Source organism: Lolium perenne, chromosome 4 (assembly GCF_019359855.2).
Source record: "Lolium perenne isolate Kyuss_39 chromosome 4, Kyuss_2.0, whole genome shotgun sequence".
Taxonomy (NCBI): Eukaryota; Viridiplantae; Streptophyta; class Magnoliopsida; order Poales; family Poaceae; genus Lolium; species Lolium perenne.
Genome location: NC_067247.2, coordinates 300,588,048 through 300,610,365, shown reverse-complemented (window position 1 = coordinate 300,610,365; position 22,318 = coordinate 300,588,048). Strand labels below are relative to the sequence as shown.

The window sequence follows — 22,318 nt, the reverse complement described above, 5'->3', positions numbered from 1 at the left end:
TCCAACGTCAGTTGATTTGCATTGACCATGCAAGTTAGCTTGTGCCGTAGCAATCCTCCTCGCTGCAAGCCCCCAATGAAGGCGTGCATTGCTGTGCGGTTGTCGACGTTCTCGCACTCGTTTCTGCATGCCAACCATCGGGTGAGGAAATTCCTCGATGTTTCGCCCTTCTTCTGGATACATGCACAGTGTCGCTTGTTGTGGCAGGTCTCTTGTAGGTGCCCCTGAAGTGTTTCTCGAAAGCGTTCTTCAGGTCGAACCAGCAAAAGATGGAATTCTTCTCGAGGTCGCTGAGCCAGATCCGGGCTGGACCTACAAGGTACAACTGAAGCATGCGGCAGGCGATGTTAGGGGTTCCTCCAGCGAAGGTTACAGCATTGTAGTAATCCTCAATCCAGGTATCCGGCCTTTCGGTGCCATCATAATGCTTCAGGTATCCGGCCTTTCGGTGCCATCATAATGCTTCAGGTTTCCGGGTAGCTTGAGGTTCATCCTTGGCTTTGGTTCCTCTCGAATCATCCTGCCAAAGCACTTTGGACCAATGTAGTCGGTTCTGTATTCGTTGAGGCGATCCCGTGCGTCGCGTGAGCCGTGGCGAGGAGACTTTGAGCGAGAGCGAGATCTTCGACCGTTGCCTCCGCCTCCACCTCCGCCTCCACCGCTAGGTGGTGGTGAGGGAGACCTGCGAGGTGGGCGGTGCGATTTCTTGCTTCCGCCTTCTGACTCTCCTCGGCCTTCCAGGTGCTGGCTCCGGCTCCTGTGGCTGCCTTCGCCCTGGCGTTGGCTGCCCTGGTCGTTCCGATGCGGTTCCGGGTCACGGCTCCGGCGAGGCTCTGGGTCATGGCTCCGACGAGGCTCTGGATCGCGGTTCCGGCGAGGTTCTGGACCACGGTCCTCATTCCGACTCCTTCTGGGCTCGGGCTCATGAACGTTGTTCTGGTTCCGGCGAGGTTCCGGCGAGCGCTCCCTATTTCTGTTTCTTGGCAGCACGTTGTCGCGGATAACAATCCCACCATGCCCTGGGGGCCTGGTGTTTCCGGCTGGACTACGGCGGCGAGGGGGTCGCGGGTAACCGTTGGGCGGAGGAGAGGGGTTGCGGTATTTGTCTCGTCCAGAGTACATTGCATCCTTCCCCTTTCTTGGATCTGACGGTGGCGTCTTTGATGGTACGGGGATCGGATTTGGGTGTTCCCTGGCTTTCCTTCTTCTGCGCTCCGAGGATCCGGTGTGTGATTCATCGTCGGGATGCCGATCAGCGCGGGCGTCCTTCTGCGCGGTAGATACACAGTTATCCGGATTGGATTCCAACCTGCGCGAAGTATCCGCCTTGCTTTGCTGCTGCATTGCTGAAGCGACAAGTGTGCGGAGATAGTTGATATCAACCTCTTCGTCCTTCTTCTTCAGCAATTCCGCAGCTTTTTGCATGTTGTCCTTTGGGGTTTCCAGCGGCTGGTGCTCTGCGGGCGTGTTGAAGGGTATCCTGCGAGGCGGAATTGCTTCTCTAACAATTCGATCGGCCTCCGCCTGCGCATAGATCATTTTTACTTCCCACTCAGCCCTCATGCTCTTGACTTGCTCGAGTGTGGCAGCGATCTCGCGGTCCTGTCTGTCGAAGTTTTCCGCCAATCCTGCAGCTTCTGCCCTCTCTTCCCTTAACGCGGCTTCGGTACCGGCGAGCTTCTTGGCTGTGGCCAGCATTTCCTTTCTAGTAGCCTCTAGGGCCTCCAGATCTGCGGCGTCGCCCGGGGTTATAGGTGTGTTAAGGACTGCTCGCGCGACCATCTCTTCTGCTGACAGGATTTCCTCCGAGGAAGGATCACCTGTGGGGTCGCACCGAGACATTGGAGATCCTTGTTGGGATGGTTGAGGGTCAGATTGGCTGGTTGGCTCTTCGGATCCGGTTTTCCCTGCGCTGCTATCGTTGCGAGAACACCTTAGGCTGGGCGGAGTCGACTTCGGGCTGATCACTGTATCCGTATTCCCTTATCTTGCGAACGAAGTCATCAGACTCCATGGAGGAGGTATCTCCGGAAATTGGGCTCAGATTGCCCAAAATCGACTCTTCAACCGGAGCTTCGCTTTTTCCGACAGGCTGAGCCTGATCCGGATCTGCGCCGTTTTCCGGTGCCTCTACCTGCTCAGGACCAGCTCCGGCTTCTTGAGGGGCGGTTCCGGCGGTATGGGCCAAGAAGTGTACGAAGTGGCACCTCTGCTTTTCTAACACACAGGAGACCCGGGCGGATCTGCATTGGTCTTCCACCGTTGTTTCTGCTCGAGGCGGATTGGGTGGGCTTTGAAATTTCCAGATCTAAGGCGGAATCTTCCTTGGGAAGCTCCTGCATCTCAGATCGGATCTTCGCGACAGCGTCCAGCTCTGCGGCGGTCGCGTCTGCGTTACTTACCAGTGGGTTTCCGTCGGAATCGACGGTTTCCCCGATGAAGATGTGTATGCCGCCTATAGGGACGATGGAGAGCTTGACGGGGTTTGTCCTAGCCGGAATCCAGCACTCATCCGGAGGGACAATCGGCAGATTTCCGGCGTAAAGGACGCGTCCCACAGCGATGGTGTCGTCGTAGCTTCCCATGGCGGAACCCTCCCGGTTCCGGCCTCCAGACGCCACAGGCCCCACGGTGGGCGCCAACTGTCGTTGCCTAATCGACGGTACCCCGGAGGAGGGATCCTCACGAGGGGGAGAAGAAGTAGGGGCCATAGGGCGGAGTGCACACGGGACGGTGGTACGCGAGTTACCCAGCTTCGGAACACCTGCACGATGACAGGGCCTACTGCTGCTTGTCTGGAATTATCTGGGCGCTTTCGCGTTGTTACAATGAGTTGTGATTGTGCCTCTAGGCTCCCGGGATCCGGCTTATAAAGGCGCACGGATCTAGGGTTTACACGGAGAGTCCTAGCCGGATTACAGACAGCCTAGCTACGGTACAATATCTTGCCGTGCACGTCACGGATCCGCCTTCCATATACATCGTACTGGATCCGGGTTCCTCATGGGCCTCCATGGATCCGGGTTACTCTTATGTCGGTACGGATCCGGCTTGCGATCTGGGTGGACTTCTTCCTGCATGATCAACAGCAACTGGGCCGCCCGATGGGCCACATGCCTCATCACCGTCTGTGGGCCACCCGGGCTTGCCGGATCTAGGCACTGTCGATGGTACACCCATGAAGTATACCCACAACAGCTTGTCTTGTGTAATGCTGTACTGGATAATCTTGCTACCTACTACATGTGCTCGTACTTGCTTCCTCAGGGTGTTATTGAGCGTCTGGATAAGAGGCGCCGGGCTTTCTTCTGGACTGGGAAAGACTCCTGTTCTGGTGCTCGTTGTCTAATTGCTTGGGATAAGGTTCTTTTGTCTAAGCAGGAGGGTGGTTTCGGCATCAAGGATCTTCGCCGGTAGAACAGGAGTTTGTTGCTTAATTTTGTCCATAAACTCCACCAACCTAACCCACTACCTTGGAAGAATTGGTTTTTCTCACATGCAGGTCGAGACCTTGGAGAACCTTCTCCTTCCCCCTCCTTCCTTGGGAGGATCGTCGAGGAGTGCCTTCCACTTTACCGGGATATCACCCGGGTGACGGTGGTGTCCGGCACTACCACCTCCTTCTGGCACGACAGGTGGCTTCCTGGCGAACCGCTGGCGAAGCGGTTTGCTGCGCTCTACTCCCACTGCACCCGACCCCACGCTTCGGTGGCCACGGTGGCCGCCCTCGGCCTCGACCTCCAGGCTCGACTCTCCTCTGTGGCGGAGACGGAGCTTCGCCTGGCTCTGCAGCACCTCCACGCCACCCCTCTTCGGGAGGGTCCGGACCTGCGGCGTATGGCTTCTCCGACCGCGCCGGTTTTCAGCACCCGACAGGCGTACCGGCTTCTCTCGCCCGTTCACCCGCATGATACTTCTGCTTGCCGATCGTGGGCCTTGCGCCTCCCCACGAAGCTGAGGATCTTCGCCTACCTCACTGACATCGACCGCCTGAGTACCCGGGCTAACCTGTTCTTCAAAAGCTGCGCGCCTTCGGATGTATGCGCGGCTTGTCCTCAGGTTGAGACCGGACGACACCTCTTCTTCGACTGCCTCCTTGCGCGAGAGACTTGGCGCTGCCTGGGGGTTCGGATCCCCCAGATGGACTTCTCTATTTGGGAGCTCCCGTCACCCCTTCCCATCCCCGCCCAGGTTTGGCACGCCGGCGTGGCTGCCGTCCTCTGGGGGCTGTGGAAGGCCCGGAACGATCTTGTCTTCAATGCCTGCACTGCTACATCGGCCGTGGTTCTTCGGAGGATTTGCGATGACCTTACCCTCTGGAGATGGCGGTACCGGATCGATGATAGAGCCTCCCTTGACCAGCTCCGGTCTTTTCTCCTCACTTGTATTCGATCTGTATAGGTGGTTGGATGGTTTTGTACTCTCCCCCCCCTCCCCCATGTTTTCACCTTGTTGTACATACAGACTGGCTACGTAGCTGCTTCGAGATATGAATAACAAACGGTGGGGATTTCTCCCCCGTCATCCTCGAAAAAAAACATGGAAGCATTTGGTCTACCCATTGGTCTAAGCTTATTGAGTTGTCCTTAATGTTACCGGTGTCAAAAGCATGGGTTGAGAGTCCTTTTTCAGTAATATAGATCATCGAGTCTAAATTGTGTGACAAGCTTAAAAATGAATGGTTCATTTACTTGATGATATATATGTTACACCGAGAAAGAGCTATTTAGACAACTTGATTTTGGCTTTATTGCTTAACCGTTTCAAGCCATTAAGAAGAGGACTTACCTTGTAAACCTAGGGCTAATTAGCACATCATTGGTACTCTCTCTGTAAATCTCGTTACATCATGAATCAAGATGAATTGTTTTGAGGGCATGTTCATATGCTTTACTAATCCATCTCTCACACTTTTTATCTTATAGAGTCTCTTTGTGGGTGCAATTGGGCATTTCAACTTTTATTGTTGATCGTTCGAATTTCATTAGTCTTTTGGGAGTTCTTGTGAATTCCTATCCTATCTAATATTAACACATATGAACATTTAAAAGTGTTATGGATTTATGAACATTTGAATGTGTTGTGAACGTGTAATGCGTTATACTTGTGTTTCAGCATTAGAAGTATTGCAGAAACAATATTTACTGCATATGATACTTATATTCCCGAAAACAAATTGTTGTCCTAGGTTTCGACAAATTTCTGGTTCCACGGCTGCCCCATAATAGGTTGCCATGTCCTAATTAATCGAGATTGTGTGGTGCACTAGTCACTGGACGAGGGCTGCAATCTTGCTGCGTCAACGGTCAGCGACCACCTTTGCCCGGATTCCTTTTCAAAGTTCCCACTGCTCCAATTGGTCACCACCAAACCAAGAACCGGAAAATAAAATGCAAGGTATATTAATAGAGACCAATAAGAAAGCACACGCGGAACAGAAACGAGAATCGATCGTCACCTAACCATGCGTGCATCATCACCAACTGCTTATAAACGATATCGAGAACAAAGATATGAATACGTACCGCGACAGTTACGTATCCGCGTCACCGCTCACGATTAGTCCAGTCAGTCGCTCTCTTAATATAGACGCATGAAATCAAATGAAACCGAGCAAAAACGTTTCTGAAAGAAAAAAAAAACTAAGATTCCACTCGATCTGTGGCTGGCTGCTCATCCATTGATCCAATTCGAAATTATCATAATAATCGATCGTGTTCCTGCCTCCTCCTACGACATACTCTGCTCTACGTGCGTGCGGATCGACCGGCGGCCCCATGGCTCACATGGAGGCGCAGAGCTCATCACGCCGGTATGTTTTCTTTGTTCTTCTTGCCAATGCCGACCATGTGGGCGCCCAAAAATCCTTATTCATGGGGTCATGGCGTTAGGGATTCTACTATATTGTAATGCGAATTTGGATTCGAACCATGTGATTGATTGATCGATCGATTGATCCCCTTCGTGTTCCTTTCCTATGTGGCGTCGCCGATGGCCTCTTCTTTCTTTATCGCAAAGCCTGGCCGTGGGGTGGGGATTAGTGGGGAATGGAAAGACTGATCATCGTCAGAGGTCGCAGTGCGTATAGCCTGTGGTGATTGCCATTGAGATCTCTCTTTTCTTTTAGAGTTTAGATGTCTAATCCGATTGGCGCATTGCAAATGGAGGCACCTTTAACCTTGTAGACAGAAAAAAAACCGTGTAGACAGATTAAATCGACAGTGGGCAGGGGCATCTGCACTGGCATGGCACTATGTAGCTGGTCACATTTTACAATTGTTTGGTTCATACTCGCTTTTCTTCTCCATCGAACTTTCTCTTTTGGCATTCTCTAGCTTTTTCTTTGGTAGATTTTATTTTGCTCCAGAAGTAATGGGGCTAGAATCGATAGGGTAATCTGGTAGGTGAAATTCATGCAAGTGGGCAGAAAAGAACGATGGAAATGGTCGAAGAATGGCCGCTAATCCTCTCGTGTTATGGCCTGATGATGGAGTCTCGTGCTCATTCAGTCGTCTTGTTCTTGCAGGGCTTGCTGCTAACTGCTGCTACCTCGTCTTGACGCGCCTCTGGTTAACTTTAAGTTAGAGGCAATGGACTCGCCGCGGGCGGCGACGCGGCGCAAGAAGATGACGAAGCAGCTGACCGGCAAGCGGGACGACACGGCGCTGCACGGGGCGGCGCGCGCCGGGCAGCTCGCCGCCGTGCGGGAGACGCTGTCGGGAGCGGAGCCCGAGGAGCTTCGCGCGCTGCTGTCCAAGCAGAACCAGGCCGGGGAGACGCCGCTGTTCGTGGCGGCGGAGTACGGGTACGTGGAGCTGGTGAGCGAGATGGTCAAGTACCACGACGTGGCCACCGCCGGCATCAAGGCGCGCAGCGGCTACGACGCGCTCCACATTGCCGCCAAGCAAGGGGATGTAGGTACTGCTGATACTGATGTTTGTCTGTGGATCGTGTCGTGGTAATGCGAGTGCGACAGACACTGACCGACTGGTGGGTTGCAGAGGTGGTGAAGGAGCTGCTGCAGGCTCTGCCGGAGCTGGCGATGACGGTGGACGCGTCCAACACGACGGCGCTGAACACGGCGGCGACGCAGGGGCACATGGAGGTGGTGCGGCTTCTGCTGGAGGTGGACGGCAGCCTGGCGCTGATCGCGCGGAGCAACGGCAAGACGGCGGTGCACTCGGCGGCGAGGAACGGGCACGTGGAGGTGGTGCGCGCGCTGCTGGAGGCGGAGCCCAGCATCGCGCTGCGGGTGGACAAGAAGGGGCAGACGGCGCTGCACATGGCCGCCAAGGGCACCAGCCTGGACCTCTTCGACGCGCTCCTCGCCGCCGACGCCACGCTGCTCAACCTGCCGGACACCAAGGGCAACACCGCGCTGCACATCGCGTCCCGCAAGGCGCGGCACCAGATCATCAAGCGGCTGCTGGAGCTCCCCGACACGAACCTGAAGGCGATCAACCGGTCGGGCGAGACGCCGCTGGACACGGCGGAGAAGATGGGCAACGGGGAGGTGGCCGGCGTGCTGGCGGAGCACGGCGTGGTGTCGGCCCGCGCACTGAGCCCCACGGGCGGGGGCGGCAACCCGGGGCGCGAGCTGAAGCAGCAGGTGAGCGACATCAAGCACGAGGTGCACTCGCAGCTGGAGCAGACGCGGCAGACGCGGGTGCGGATGCAGGGCATCCAGAAGCGCATCAACAAGCTCCACGAGGAAGGGCTGAACAACGCCATCAACTCCACGACCGTGGTGGCGGTGCTGATCGCGACGGTGGCGTTCGCGGCCATCTTCACGGTGCCCGGGGAGTACGTGGACGCGGACAGCCTGGGGCCCGGGCAGGAGCTGGGGGAGGCCAACATCGCCCACGAGACGCCCTTCATCATCTTCTTCGTGTTCGACTCGGTGGCGCTCTTCATCTCGCTGGCGGTGGTGGTGGTGCAGACGTCGGTGGTGGTGATCGAGCGCAAGGCCAAGAAGCAGATGATGGCGGTGATCAACAAGCTCATGTGGGTGGCGTGCGTGCTCATCAGCGTCGCCTTCCTGGCGCTCTCGTTCGTGGTGGTGGGGAGGACGGAGCGGTGGCTCGCCGTGGCGGTCACCGTCATGGGCGCCACCATACTGGTCACCACCATCGGCACCATGCTCTACTGGGTCATCGCGCACCGGATTGAGGCCAAGCGCCTGCGCAGCATCAAGCGATCGTCGATGAGCCGCTCGCGCTCCCACTCGGGTTCTGGACTGTCGGAGCACGACTGGGTGGACGAGGAGTTCAAGAAGATGTACGCAATCTGAACAGCATTCAAATTAAATTACCCTGACGATCGAGTAGGCAGGCACGCTTGAATACCCTCACGAATGCTAATCACATCTCTTCGATCGGTAGCTCCAAGTAAATACGTGTCACAATGGTTCGCCGGTGTGTTCTGAAAGCGTAAGGGAAGGGCACGTTTACATCTCATCGTCTCATGCGATTTAGATTTAAGTAAATCTCGGACGCTGATATCATCGAATCTCAGATATAACTTGGTTGCAACTTATGTGCAACTCATAGATCATCATGAATCTTGAAACAAATTCAACGCTGCGGCGAACCTGAATCGGTAGTCAATGGCGAGAGAGGAGGGAGGGATAGCAAGAAAAAAGTATTAGGAAAAGTCTATATTTTAGGCACAAGAAAATTGTATTTGTAAATTCCAAAAAACCTGGAAGAAAAAATCACTGCACGTATATGACGGCTGCATTTATGTTGGTGTGAAATTTGATACAGTACTTGAATACGTTTATTTGTGATATTTTATGAGCTGTTGGTATCATGGTAATTCACGGAATACCAACGTACTAAGCATTTGTTCATAGTTTTAAATTTATATAATATAAGAAACACTAATTGATAGTTGAAATGGTAAGATTGGAGCGATCAATCCTTGTGATTAAACACATATACTAGTCAATGATAACGTGGAAGTGGATGTTTTGAATTTATCCTAAGAAGATGGGCTGTCTCCCGGTTCTTATTTAAAAATCATACTAATCATACATTTAAATTTAGATAAATCTTTAACATTTTTTTTATGAACGCGAAGAGAGTATATACATGTAAATACTAAAAATGGGACATGTCCTTCCAGATTGAGATGCATTAGATGAAGACCTACTCTATTATGTAATGAAGCTTCATGTTTCATCAAGAATAAAACAAACACAATGAAAATTTAAGCACCGTCACTGATTCATTGTGCTTATTAAGGATGGCAATATGTAGGGTATGGTCAGGATAAAAAAATATGAAATTTTACCCACATCCATATCCAACAGATACCCGTACACATTGGGTACCCAACAAGTAGATTAAATAGTACACAAGTTGTTCTTAAATTTATATTCCTCCCAATATTTGTACTTCATCCGTTTTTAAAAAAGCTTCGCAACTTTTCTAGATACACATAAATCAATAGCTAAAACATGTCTATATATCTCCGTATCTAGACAAAGTTAAGAAACTTTTTTAGAAATGAAGGAGTTATGAAACATGCCTAATGTCCAAATTGTGAACCTTTCCATTGTGTCATATGTTCGTTTCTTGGTCTGGAAAAAGGTATGTCAAACCATGCTAGAATTCTCGTCAAATTTCGTGCTTACAACGCGGATAGCAGGATGAGTGCTGTAGTGGCATAGAGTTAACCTGAAAAAGGAATGACCATATAGACGTTGCCACTCAGTTGGTTGATTCAAAGAAGCTACTACATCCAGAATACAACTTGCAGTACATTTATTGAACTACTTACATAATTATTTTTGGTATGTTCACTCCCTGCTAAAAAATCTCAAATACAAACACCGACACATCAGATGATGTACATGCATTTTATTCCACTGACTACCGAACATGTCTATACATACATTCTTTCATAGTACAACAACAAAGTCTCTCTCGGCCCCAAACTTAGCCAGAGACCTTACTGGAGCCACCTACACCTACCTCCCTATGTGAGTTTCTAAGGAATACATGGAACTCTTTTACAGTACAACACAAGGTTCTCTCTGGAGAAACCTTACTGAGCCACTTATACCTGTCTTCATCAACTTTTAAAAAACTAGTGAAAATGTTACAAGATACAACATGTCAATGGAACGAATCAAGAATTATTTTAAAATGGGCATGACCTATTGGATATTCACAACCCTAACGATATTCACGACCATGAATCGCACGACCCAGCTTTTCTAGCAGAGAATGAACAGACAGATGTGGGTAAACAAGTCAACCGTCCACTCTGGAATATGTAGTATCTTCTATATTATGGGAGAACGCAAACTTGGGTGGTAGCGCCATGAGGGGATCATTTTCAATCTTGTTCAGATAGGCCATGGCCAAAGAATACCCAAGTGCACGGCCAACAGGTACGGCCACGGCATTTCCAATTTGGCGATACCTGCAGCCAGGTGTGTCACATGTTAACATTTGTGCTACAGGTTGGAAAAATTGACAATACCTAAACATTATGTGCTTTTCTATACATAATGAGAAATTGAAGTACTCAAACGTTTAGGTGGGAGTATAGGTCCTGGGTCGTCACAGTGCTAAGCACTAAAGAGATAGCAATGGTTAGGCTTAGGTCGTGGTGTGCTTGTGTTTTCTGTTGGTGCGGACCTGTTTGCTTCTTGCAGATGTGCTGCTCTTGTTGGCCTTCTAAGGCCTATTGAATTCTTTTCTTAATATATGTACATAAAGTTCTACAGCATGTTCAAAGCTTACATGAAAAAAAATGAGAACAATTACCTGTCTTTGACTGTTCCACGGAATCTGTAGCTATCAGGAAAACCTTGCAATCGAGCACTTTCACGAATAGTGAGCAGTCTGTCCTGTGCAGGATGTATCAAGGCCTGAAACATACTCTCTTAGTTTCTTAGGTGATATTTAAAATCATGGGCTAAGTAAATAATGAAGACAGAATCGTAAGTAACCTGCATACGAGCATTTGGACACGTCAGCACAGTTCCAACTACCTCATCCCACCATAATCGGCCGAAAGGTCTAAAACGCATCATACAAGAAACAGTTCAATCAGAAACAGGAAGACGTATCTATGAAACAACAGTGTACTTTTAAAACCAATTGAAACCAACCTTAAGGATTTACCATCCTCATACGTTAGTATACAATCAAGCACCTGAAAAAAGAAAATAAGAATCACAACCTGGTGGTTTTTGTTTTAAATTGCACATATAGGGAAGTATGGTGCATCTTAAGCATCTTACCAGAGGACGACCAGATGGTAAAAGCACTCTATCCTTTGTTGGGTCTAATTTAGCTACATTGTCCGGACCAACTACAACTCCCGGAAGGTCTCTAAAATTAGCTCCCTGGAATAGGACTGGTGAGATTGAGAGGAATGTCTTGTCTAAGATGAAATCTGAGCATATAAGTGTCTTGCCAAACCTTTTTCTTGGGAATTTGCAACACCCTTAAGTAGTTGTCATTACCAAGTGCCAACGGCCGATGATCATACAATTTTGGCTTAGCTTTTTTTGACTTAGCTTTTGCAACATGAGATTTAGGACCCTGCACTTCTGCACACATAAGAGATTTATGCGAGAGTTTCATGCACAATTATGATGAAGTACCATCAACAGACTTGGTCAGTGCTAAATAAAAATTACAGAAATTATGTGAGGAAGCAAAACAAGTTTTCTTCTAATATTAGCTTATTACATCCCACGTGTCAATACTGGAGTAGACAAATGGATATTGTTTGTACTCAACAGTCCAAAGGGAAAATATATAGTACAAGAACTCCAAGGGACACACCCAAACCCTAGACTGCTGGTAAAATAAAAACAATACCCTTTAGCACCACCCCTTCTGCTATCAATATTTTTTCAACTGAATTTTACTCCCTCCGTACCATGGAACTTGTCTGAGGTTTGTCAAAATTTGGATGTATCTATATGCTATTTAGTGTCTGGATACATCCAAATCTAGACAAATTTCAAACAACTTTCGTGGGACGGAGGGAGTATTTATTATCCCTGAGTATTCCCCACCATTAGTACTGAATATATTTCGTTTTATGCAATACAACCCTGGGCCCTACCCTCCCCAACTGATCACGAAGTAAGCTTCTGAGAGTGTAGTTGTGCAGGGATGACTGCGTACCGTGGCATGGTGGATATGTACATTATCTGGACGACTCGACTTGACCCTCAAGTCGCATCAGACTTGCCTAAACAACCGTAAATCTTCCAATGTCAACAACTCGCGTTAAAAGAAAACATTAGGCTAAGCCTCATGTTGTCTTCCATCCGTTTTCTGGCCTAACACTGCGCGCACATAGTGCTGGCCCCACATGGTGTCGGGAATGATAAAACTACAAAGCATACAAGACATTAAAGTTTAGGTACCCACCAGATTTAAATGTTCGAATGTATCTTTGGTACTCTGTTTGAGGGCCCTTTACATATGCCATTTCATCACGACTTTCTTCGTTTCCCACCTACAAAGGTGTACAACAGCTTATGAAAAAAAAGGTTATTAAAATTAGAGATTTAAGATCTCTAAGATTGTGAATTACTTTTGGAAGATCTGAAAGAATGTCTTCAAGGACAATTGGCTTCGCTAGTTGCCCTTTCGTGCTGTCAGACCACCCAACCAAATTACGCTACAAGATTAAAAAAAAAGTGTCACAATTGCACTAGAGGTCAAAGAATACTCTGCATCAACATGTGGAAATTCCCAGATGATGGATATGCAAAACAAGCAGATTACAACCCACAGAATGAGTGTAAATATACGAGACAGTACAGATGCAAGAGAAAGCATGTTCTGACTTATAACAGGATAATGATGTGAGATACAAAGAACGAACTGACACCCTTCCATATAAATGTATGGGTAAGGTGGGAACACGCTATATTTTTATCACAAACCAAATTCAGCCAGTTAACATTTACCTCAAAAGCCAAAGGGCAACCATTCTTCACAATCGCTTCATGTGTAGGCAGAGGAAATGGGGGCAATTTCTACATAGTAAAATTGGTAATAAGGTAACACCAAAGTAACTTTCCAATATCAGAAGATGAATTTGCTAGTAAGGCTCTCTCTGTCATAGTTCCCCAAGAAAAGACTGTACTTGCCTCCTCAGGATGACAGCCCAACAAAAATACACGCATCCGAAATTGTGGAAGACCATAACATCCAGCAGCCATGATCCCCAGTTTGGCTTGGTAATGCATAGAAATTAGGCGACTTAAAGCATATTTTGCAAGTGTCGCGTCAGCAAACTTCAATATATCAAGGACATTTTCCATGTAGACATATTTGGGCCTCAAAAATTGCATGACATCCATAAAGACAATAATCTGCATGTTCTTCTCACACTTAAATGGTGCATCGAATTCTCTATTGCGGTTGTAGCCACTAATGCCTTGGCATGGTGGACCCCCGCATACAACATCAACATCACCCTGAAAATACACAAAAGCAAAATATGAAAATAAACATTAACCAATGAGGCCATAGCAGGCATGTGTAATATCTAACTACCAGTATTGATATGAACGACAGAATTTTCCATGGAGAGAATTGATTCAATACATGGGCTTGAATACCACAAGAATTGTAGTGTTGTAATGTGATTATTGAATTGCATGCACTAGCCGGTTCAACCAAAAGTTCGAACTGATGGAGAAGGACGGGCAATATATTTCAACATGCATTCACCTGCCAGTTCCCCTAAAAGTTCAAACTAATAGAGAAGAGCAGGCAACATATGTCAATTATTATATAAGTGCAGTTTAAAAGCAATAATATGTCATATTTATCTTAAAATTTTCCTTTCTAACCCTAAAGTACGGAACGAGGCTGCTTTTCAACCCAAAAATGTTCTAGATTGAATGGGGAGGACAAAAGCTTTCTAGATTGTAACCTTGAAGTATCAAAGCCGTCTAGCAGTTTTCACCTCGACTAGTTCTAGGGCAGTTGTTACAGACAATGATGCAACATATATGTCACATTACCCAAGACATCCAGAACGGTTCACTCTTCGCCCTTTGAGTTACTCCTTTCACAGAATTTACTGTAAAGGTTAAAAAATTGGAAGTTTTGGATTTCATAATCATGCTCCCAATTATTTATATGCTCATTTATCAACTACTAACAAATCTACAGATTGCAGCCAGTATCTATAACCATTATTACAAACTCAGAGAGATGTGCCACGCGCCTGGTATAGCTTTGATGTGATACACATTATGATGGATCCCACATGGAATGAAGAATTGATGTCATTTATCATTTATTTAAAACATAACATCGCAGCACAAAGAGATGCATAGCCACAAAGGACAATTCTGCATCATGTCAAAATTGCATAGTTTAGGTCTTGCAATGTGGCCTTGGATCTCTATTCTGGAGGTCACTGATTGAACTGGACTTGAATTTGTATCAATATTCGGTTTCCTTTTTTTTTGGGTGGGGGGTTAGTCTAGTAGTATCATATACTCAGTAAACTCAGATTCACCAAAGCCGACTCTGAAGAATAGCACTCACAGGAAGTGGTAGTATCTTCTGCTTATGACCCTCAATAACGAAATCCCTAATTGCATCAGTGCAGTTCCTGCATTAATAAAGTCGAACAGTTCATATTACGTGAAATGGATCGTGGTAAGAATAATTTTTGCATACCCTAATCCTTCAATTGGCTCCCATGTGTCATCATTAGGGCCATAACCCTTCCAACGGACCTGGATACATATTGCGTAGTAAAATAGCACGTTTAGTTCAGAATAAAAGCGATATATGAACAAAAAGAAGAAAAGTATGTGATCTACGCACAAATGAAAGAGCATGCTAGGTTAAGGCAAGAGAGTGAACTTATTTGATAACCTGAATGCACACAAGGAAATCAATATGTTCTGTCATGGGTACAAAAATTAAAGTATTTGGTGGCCTCTTCAAGAAGTATGACTATTCAGGGCCCCCGCCATAGTGGAGGGTTATTTATAGGGACTAAAGTGACCTATAGTGTTATCTTCTAGCCTAGTTTGGACTGAACCTAATGAGGCCTGTTTATCCCATCGAAAACACAACAAAATAGTGCAGGAGTAATTACTGTTAATTCGATCAAAAAGGAATTTAGGGATTTGGAATTTCTGCTTGTGCTGATAAATCTGACAGGTGATTACCATAAATGTAAGGAGGAAACTAATCATTACAAACCTTAAAATATAAGCACCGTTTTCTGACATTATTGAGATCACCATAGCAAATATCAACTAGCTTCCATACTTCAAGCTCTTCGGGAGGGACTGAAGACTCGTCTGGAATTCCATTGCTGGATTCTGTTAAAGCATCAGCCTGGTCCTTTACTTCACTTTGCCTCACATATTCTTTGCATAATTTTTGCCATTCTTTCAGCAATTCAAGGAAATCGTCGGTAGTTTCATTCCGGACCTATTTAGCAGAATGTCAGTGTTTAGACATGGGCCAGAAATAGCATTAAAACTCTATTGAAAGAAAATATAGCATGGGCCATGAACTGATTAAAGTCATAGTACCCGAGTTTCTGGATGATTCAATCTGAAGCTTTCACATGCAACTTCATCATTATCAACAGCCCATCTCTGTAATCAATGAGCAAAACATTCACAAAGCATGCACTCTTACTAAGTTATAGCACATATAATATGTCGTGTAACAGAAGTACCGTCACAAGATTCACACCACCAACATTAGCCCCAAGACAAAGTCCAGTTGACATTCCACCACAACCGCAGTAGAGATCTAGCAAAGAGAGATCCTTCTTATTTGGTACAGGAGACTTTTGCTTCTTACTGAAGTCAACCTTTTTCATATTGATACTACTTACGTGACTTGACTGCAATTTGGCATGCATATCTCCTGCATTTCGTAAAACAAAGTCATAATGCTGAGATAAGCTCAAAACAATAATAAAAACAGAAGATACAGCAAAAACTACACAAAAAAATTACAAAACCATATATTTTGAAATTTCAGAAACTATGACCAGAATGAAAATGATAATAATAATGATAAATCTGAAAACTACTTGGAACAAATGCAAAATGTTGAGAGCAGCTTTCAAATATAAGCCATGATTGGTTGGCATTATAAAGCATTTCCCGTCTCTTTCATTCAGAGTATAGCCATGTATGTATCACTGTTGTTTGAGAACACAGACCCATTTCCAAGGTAGAGAAAGTACTGTAGTCCGGAGAGTACTTCATGTCATAGTAATATTGGGATGGAGATATCGACTTTGACTCTTTATCAACCTGTAACATAAACAAAAATTCATACTTCTCACTGGAAAAAAATTCAGCATACCATTCATTACACGAAAATATCTAAGATGCAAGATGAAGCCATACACAAGGAGAAACTTGCACAATTGAAATTTTGGAGACAATACAATCTAGTGAATTGTCATCCTTCAGATCTGAGTAAAAGAGCCTCCTTGGGTCATGAGACTGTGCTTGGTTTTCCATGATCTGAGAGATCGAATAAGAAGTCGAAAGCATGGTTAGAGATCCTATGACATAAACCTAATCTCACTATAAAGTTTCATATTTATAACATGAAAATGGTTCTTCAAGACATGTGTAGCTCTCCGTCAAACAGCAAGGCAACATAACTTACCGTGTCTTCAGCTCTGAAAAACCATTGCACTCTGCAGTAACGTTCACCGGTAACTGTTTCAAAAAACTCGAGTATTCTGCTTATGTAATTTGGTTTTCCTTCTGGACCCTGCAAAAAATCAACCCTGTTAGGGTTGTACAACAAGTGTCTGATACCATGGTAAATGTTCAATACTATAACGAAATAGCAAAGTCATGTTAGCTATACTTCACAGTCAAGCATCAGTTCTAGATAAACGTAGATAAAGATTCTGCAAATAAAATGTGCATGAACTTGATCACTTAGATACAACACTCAAAAAATGGGAAAAGGATATATAAGACTGATCACTGAGTAATATTTTCAGATACTTGTTTGAAACATTTAATGAGTTAAAAATCCATGAAAATGAAGAGGCACAAGCAATAAAGATACATATAGGAAACTCACTTTCACAAATGCACAATCTCCAATGCAAAAAGTAGATCCAGATATGCTGGCTTGCAAATAGTGACATTTAACTTCCAAGACAGCATCGGCAGCACTGTAATGTAAGGTAGGATGTATTGGTGTTAGCCTAGTAACAGGAGTAAATTAATCAGAAAGCAAAAAAGATAACACATTGTGTGCTCACTTTGCAAGCAGTTGGATATCGCTCCTCATATCCTTCAAACAGAGAAACGACAAACACAAAAACGTTACTTGCATAAAACTCAATTGTTACAAATACAACATAAGGTAGACTATAAACTTGTAGTATGTGGTAGTACAAGAATTAACAAATTTCATATAAAAATACAAGAACTACAGAATTTATGTAAGAAGCTACTCCCTCCGATTCATATTACTTGTCACTAGTATGGATGTATCTAGAACTAAAATGTGTCTAGATACATCTATATTAGAGACAATTACTACAGATCGGAGGGAGTATAAACTACGTAGCCAACATGTCTGGGTAACCCTTATTACAAGATTTCGCTATTGTCCACACAGAGAAATGGTTAGTTTCTTCCTGTTTTTTCATAAAATTTCTTCTTAGTTCTGTGTTTCCTACACAAGTAAATCCTTCATTGGATTGAATTTTATTTTTTTGAGAAAACACAAAGGTTGTTATTCGTTATACTGAATAGGTAAAAATTGGGCTGAACCTTCATCTAGTCAACCTCACTAGTGATGTCTATCCAGATTTAAGAACTTTGTTCACTTCTGTTACCATATTAAACTCAATATCCATTGTTCAAACCGTTGTTTAAATTTATTTGTGACTCACGTGTCCCTAACTGGCTAGCTGCATACAAGATAGACTTGCAAAAACGAATGATCAAGGATTCAAGGGTCCATTTTCTGGGTTTGAAATTAAAATACTTTCTCATTCAAAAGCATGGTGGCTTCCAATTTCCATAGTGCATATTGGACTAAGTAGCAGAAATATTACCTACAGATATAACCGTAACCTGTACTGGAGCAAACAGAATGGTTGGAATTATTATAAAATTACATGATTATATTGATATAGGGAGCAGAGATTTCGGGGTGTTAACTCTTACATAAACACAACTTGTACTCCCTTGAGGCCCTAGTCCAGTGTATATACACATACAGATGTGGTAAATATGCAGAGAAAAACCTCATAAACATGGGCATTGTACAGCTAATATGGAAACTATATAAATCTCTAGCATTAATGCTTATCTTCCCTATTTGTTGCTACTTGATACTAACCATCATGTTGGCACTTGCTACAATCCATCATATACGTCTAATATGTATGCCTGTTTGACATGTGTGCCTTCTGATGTCGCCTACATGCTTGAATATTTTTGCTAGGAAGGTATTGCATTGCATGTGTACTAATCAGCGGTGTATTGTTATATTTGTGGTTGTGTACTGCTGAATGAACACATGAATATAGTTCTAGTAAACAATTCCTACTCTTGGCGAGTCTAAACGTCAAACAACACTATTTATTTATTCTCAATCAATCTACAACAACAAATATCTCATTCTTATGTTTCACTATAACAATATCTTGTTCAGTCGTTCTTATATCATTTATATGATGATGCAACCGTGCAAAGAGCAGGTAGTGGAGCCAAGTGCCTACCTTCTCCACAAAGTGATGATTCTTCTCGTAGCGATGAGGCCACCTCTGCCTAGCCTCCTCCTCCGGCACTGCCTCCCCCACAAAACAACAGGATCCATCATCACTTTCCACCATCTCTGAATCAACCAAATTCTTATCAAAGATAACTTTTGCACTATTGCTCGGATCTGGCATCATTGTGACACTTGGCGATTCGCAAATTAGGCCACTATTTTTCTTGCTTGGATCTAGCATCATTGTGACACTAGGCGATTCACAAATTGAGCCACTATTTTTCTTTGTCCTCTTCAAATTTGGCGAGCATTTACCTGTCGAGCCCCTCAACCTCTTTGCCCTTACAGGCTTAGAAAATTTTCCATCTGGCTCTTTGGGTACCTCAGTTACCACTTGTGACTCTGCACTCAGTAGCCCCGAATTGCACGGTACAACACCAGTATTATCCACTCTCTCTAATGGCGAGTTCTTTACAATGTCAAGATCATACTTGCTAGGTGGTAAATGCGGATAAGACTCTGGCCCTTTGGGTACCTCAGTTACCACTTGTGACTCTGTCGAGCCCCTCAACCTCTTTGCCCTTACAGGCTTAGAAAGTTTTCCATCTGGCTCTTTGGGTACCTCAGTTACCACTTGTGACTCTGCACTCAGTAGCCCAGAATTGCACGGTACAACACCAGTATTATCCACTCTCTCTAATGGGGAGTTCTTTACAGTGTCAAGATCATACTTGCTAGGTGGTAAATGCGGATTAGACTCTGGCCCTTTGGGTACCTCAGTTACCACTTGTGACTCTGTTGAGCCCCTCAACCTCTTTGCCCTTACAGGCTTAGAAAGTTTTCCATCTGGCTCTTTGGGTACCTCAGTTACCACTTGTGACTCTGCACTCAGTAGCCCCGAATTGCACGGTACAACACCAGTATTATCCACTCTCTCTGATGGCGAGTTCTTTACAGTGTCAAGATCATACTTGCTAGGTGGTAAATGCGGATTAGACTCTGGCTCTTTGGGTACCTCAGTTACCACTTGTGACTCTGTTGAGCCCCTCAACCTCTTTGCCCTTACAGGCTTAGAAAGTTTTCCATCTAGTTCTTTGGGTACCTCAGTTACCACTTGTGACTCTGCACTCAGTAGCCCCAAATTGCACGGTACAACATCAGTATTATCCACTCTCTTTAATGGCGAGTTCTTTACAGTGTCAAGATCATACTTGCTAGGTGGTGAATGCGGATAAGGCTCTGTTTTATGCATTGGAGGTTCACTGTTTACCACTGGCGAAATAGGTGGTAACCTGCCTGAACCCACTGATGATGCCTTTGAAGCCATCCTAGTCTTCTTTGGAGCACGAACAGATACTGCTCCCCGCTTTATGGACCTATAATTCACCGCTGGTAAAGCCACCACAACCTGAATGTTTAGACCACCTCGTTTGTTCTCATTGCCACTGGAGGTGCTTTTCCTCTTAACAATTTCTGGTGATCCTTGCTGTTCCACCCTGTTGGGCAAGTCACCTGTGTCTGGTGCAGTAGTGGTAGTCTCTTTGATCAGCTTACGTGTTGTGTCTGGTGCAGTAGTGGTGGTTTCTTTGGTCGGCTTACCAATGTTGTCTGGTGCAGTAGTGGTGGTATCTTTGATCGACTTACCAACGTTGCCTGGTGCAGCAGTGGTGGTCCCTTTGATTGGCTTCCCTACTGTGTGTAGTGTAGTAGTGGTGGCCTCTTTGATCGGCTTATCCACAGAGCGTAGCTTGGAAGCTCTAAATGAGTATTCATTCGATTCTGGAGGTGCAGCATTTGCTGCCACTGTGATTTTGGAAGCTCCAAATGAGTATTCATTCGAATCTGGGGGTGCGACAATTGCTGCCACTGTGGGTGTCGCAATCTTCTGTGATCCCCAAAGAGATTTGGCATCTGTACTGATGGCACCTGAGGTACCACAACCGTCGACATTGGCCCCGGGGTCATACTCTGCGTTCAAATCAACAGCAGCCATGCTTGCTGAGGCAATTTTCTCTGAAGCAGAGCAATAGTTGGAAGCATCCTCTGTCTCCAAACGAGACAAATCGGCATCGTCCCCGGAAGTTGCAGGAGGCGATGGCATGGTGTTCAGCGTGCACTCCGGTGCACTCTCCTGTACATTAGCTTCCAAACAAGCCGGCGCCGGCGCCGGCGATGGTACAGACTCCGGCACCGGCGCGGAGATGTCGGAGATGAATACGAGCTTTTCCCGCATGTCTACGGCAACCGGAGTAGACGGAGATTCCGGCATGGGTGAATAATGATCGAGCGGCCTCACCTCGGGAGCGCCTTGGGAAGAATCAGACGCGGGGAGGTCGAACTCCGCGAAGCCCGGCGCGGCGGTGGGCGGAGATAGCGCCCGGGTGGAGCCCTCGCCGGCGACGAGCCCCGTTGACCTCCACGCGGCGCCATCCCAGGGACCTCCTCCGTCATCCACCAGGGGCTCCGGGTCTGCCACAGCGGCGGCGAACTCGGCGCTGACGTCGAACTCCCTTGGCGGCGACCACATGGGCTCCAGCTCCTCCGGGGTGCCGAAGAGGAGCGACCACAGGGGCTCCAGCCCGGCGCCGAATCCTCCGTCCGCCTGCTCTCCGCCCGCCCCGGCGTCGGCCGCCGGGGAGCCATCGGCGACCGGAGGCGGGGAGGGGGGCGAGATGGGGTTGTGGGGCGGAGTTTCCATGGGGCGGTGACCGGACCGAGCAGCCCAAGTTAGGTAAGTCAATAGATATCGGCCATAACTAAACTGAGCTGTCAGTAGTGAGCTCAGCTCACCAGGGAAATGCAAACGTGGCACCAAGTTAGGTAAGTCAATAGATATGGCCATAACCCAAGAGCACTGGTCCAGTGGGACAAATTCTAATGTCAAAATAATCTGAAACAAAATTGATTTTCCAAGTGTTAAAAACACAAGAGCGTATAAGACCTCGAGTTCTTTTGTGTATTTATTAATACACAAGATAAATCTTGCACCTTACCCGCAAAAAAAGATTAATCTTGCACCCTATGCAAAAAGACAAATGTGTTTTTTTTTTCCTTTCTTAGAAGGAAAAGATGAGCCCCAAGGGCAGATTGGTATTTCAGCTCGTGAGCAAATTACAGCGTGTATTATTTAGTTCGGCATTAGTTATGCAATTAGGCTACTCAGTTTGGTCTTAGATGTCGTATAGGACCACATATGACCTTGGTAGGATTAGCTATATTCACAATAAAATTATTTTTGCAGTCTATACTCATGCATTTTGCAATCTACCTTTTGCTCTCGTTTCTCCTCCCTCGCATTCCCCTCTTTAGTGTTATAACAAGGCTACTCGTGGACAAAGGAGCTATAATAAAGAGAGAAAAAACAAGACACGTGTTTTGGTTTGGTGTTAGTATGTCGATTCAGTTTTTTTGTAAATAAAAATGATCTTAAGATCGCGCACAAAGGTTTACGAACATCTATAATCACATTCATATTCACATGGACCCAACATTGCTCACCATGCATTATCCAACAAGGATATTAAAAAAAGCATGAGATAAACAACATGTGATCTATTCCGGGATTCTTAGGTGGTGCGTCCGCC

The 22,318-nt window shown here is 46.0% G+C and overlaps 2 protein-coding genes across 6 annotated transcripts; one reads left to right on the top strand and one right to left on the bottom strand.

Annotated features, from left to right (window-relative positions):
- Window positions 1-5,675: 5,675 nt before the first annotated feature.
- On the top strand, window positions 5,676-8,345 carry LOC127295923 (ankyrin repeat-containing protein At5g02620). 3 transcript variants are annotated; one of them, XM_051325951.2, is made up of 3 exons: window positions 5,676-5,812; window positions 6,527-6,918; window positions 7,002-8,345. In XM_051325951.2, the coding sequence occupies exons 2-3, from the start codon at window positions 6,591-6,593 to the stop codon at window positions 8,288-8,290; spliced, it is 1,617 nt and encodes a 538-aa protein (XP_051181911.1). In that variant the 5' UTR covers window positions 5,676-5,812; window positions 6,527-6,590; the 3' UTR covers window positions 8,291-8,345. The 3 variants fall into 3 exon arrangements, with proteins under 3 accessions (XP_051181911.1, XP_071675372.1, XP_051181913.1); XM_071819271.1 differs by lacking the exon at window positions 5,676-5,812 and adding an exon at window positions 6,128-6,400; XM_051325953.2 differs by lacking the exon at window positions 5,676-5,812 and having other exon boundaries at window positions 6,778-6,914.
- Window positions 8,346-9,843: 1,498 nt separating this feature from the next.
- Window positions 9,844-21,468, bottom strand: LOC127295920 (DNA (cytosine-5)-methyltransferase CMT2). 3 transcript variants are annotated; one of them, XM_051325930.2, is made up of 21 exons: window positions 18,742-21,466; window positions 17,269-17,300; window positions 17,085-17,178; window positions 16,656-16,763; window positions 16,388-16,507; window positions 16,198-16,291; window positions 15,703-15,896; window positions 15,554-15,619; window positions 15,216-15,449; window positions 14,682-14,740; window positions 14,547-14,613; window positions 13,133-13,462; window positions 12,950-13,018; window positions 12,571-12,657; window positions 12,405-12,492; window positions 11,439-11,569; window positions 11,258-11,362; window positions 11,126-11,169; window positions 10,964-11,033; window positions 10,779-10,882; window positions 9,844-10,431 (listed from the first exon to the last, which is right to left on the bottom strand). In XM_051325930.2, exons 1-21 carry the CDS (start codon window positions 21,430-21,432, stop codon window positions 10,260-10,262), a joined length of 4,959 nt encoding a protein of 1,652 aa, XP_051181890.1. In that variant the 5' UTR covers window positions 21,433-21,466; the 3' UTR covers window positions 9,844-10,259. The 3 variants fall into 3 exon arrangements, with proteins under 3 accessions (XP_051181890.1, XP_051181906.1, XP_051181907.1); XM_051325946.2 differs by lacking the exons at window positions 9,844-10,431; window positions 10,779-10,882; window positions 10,964-11,033; window positions 11,126-11,169; window positions 11,258-11,362 and adding an exon at window positions 12,156-12,222 and having other exon boundaries at window positions 18,742-21,468; XM_051325947.2 differs by lacking the exons at window positions 9,844-10,431; window positions 10,779-10,882; window positions 10,964-11,033; window positions 11,126-11,169; window positions 11,258-11,362 and having other exon boundaries at window positions 11,439-11,561; window positions 18,742-21,468.
- Between the last annotated feature and the right edge of the window lie 850 nt (window positions 21,469-22,318).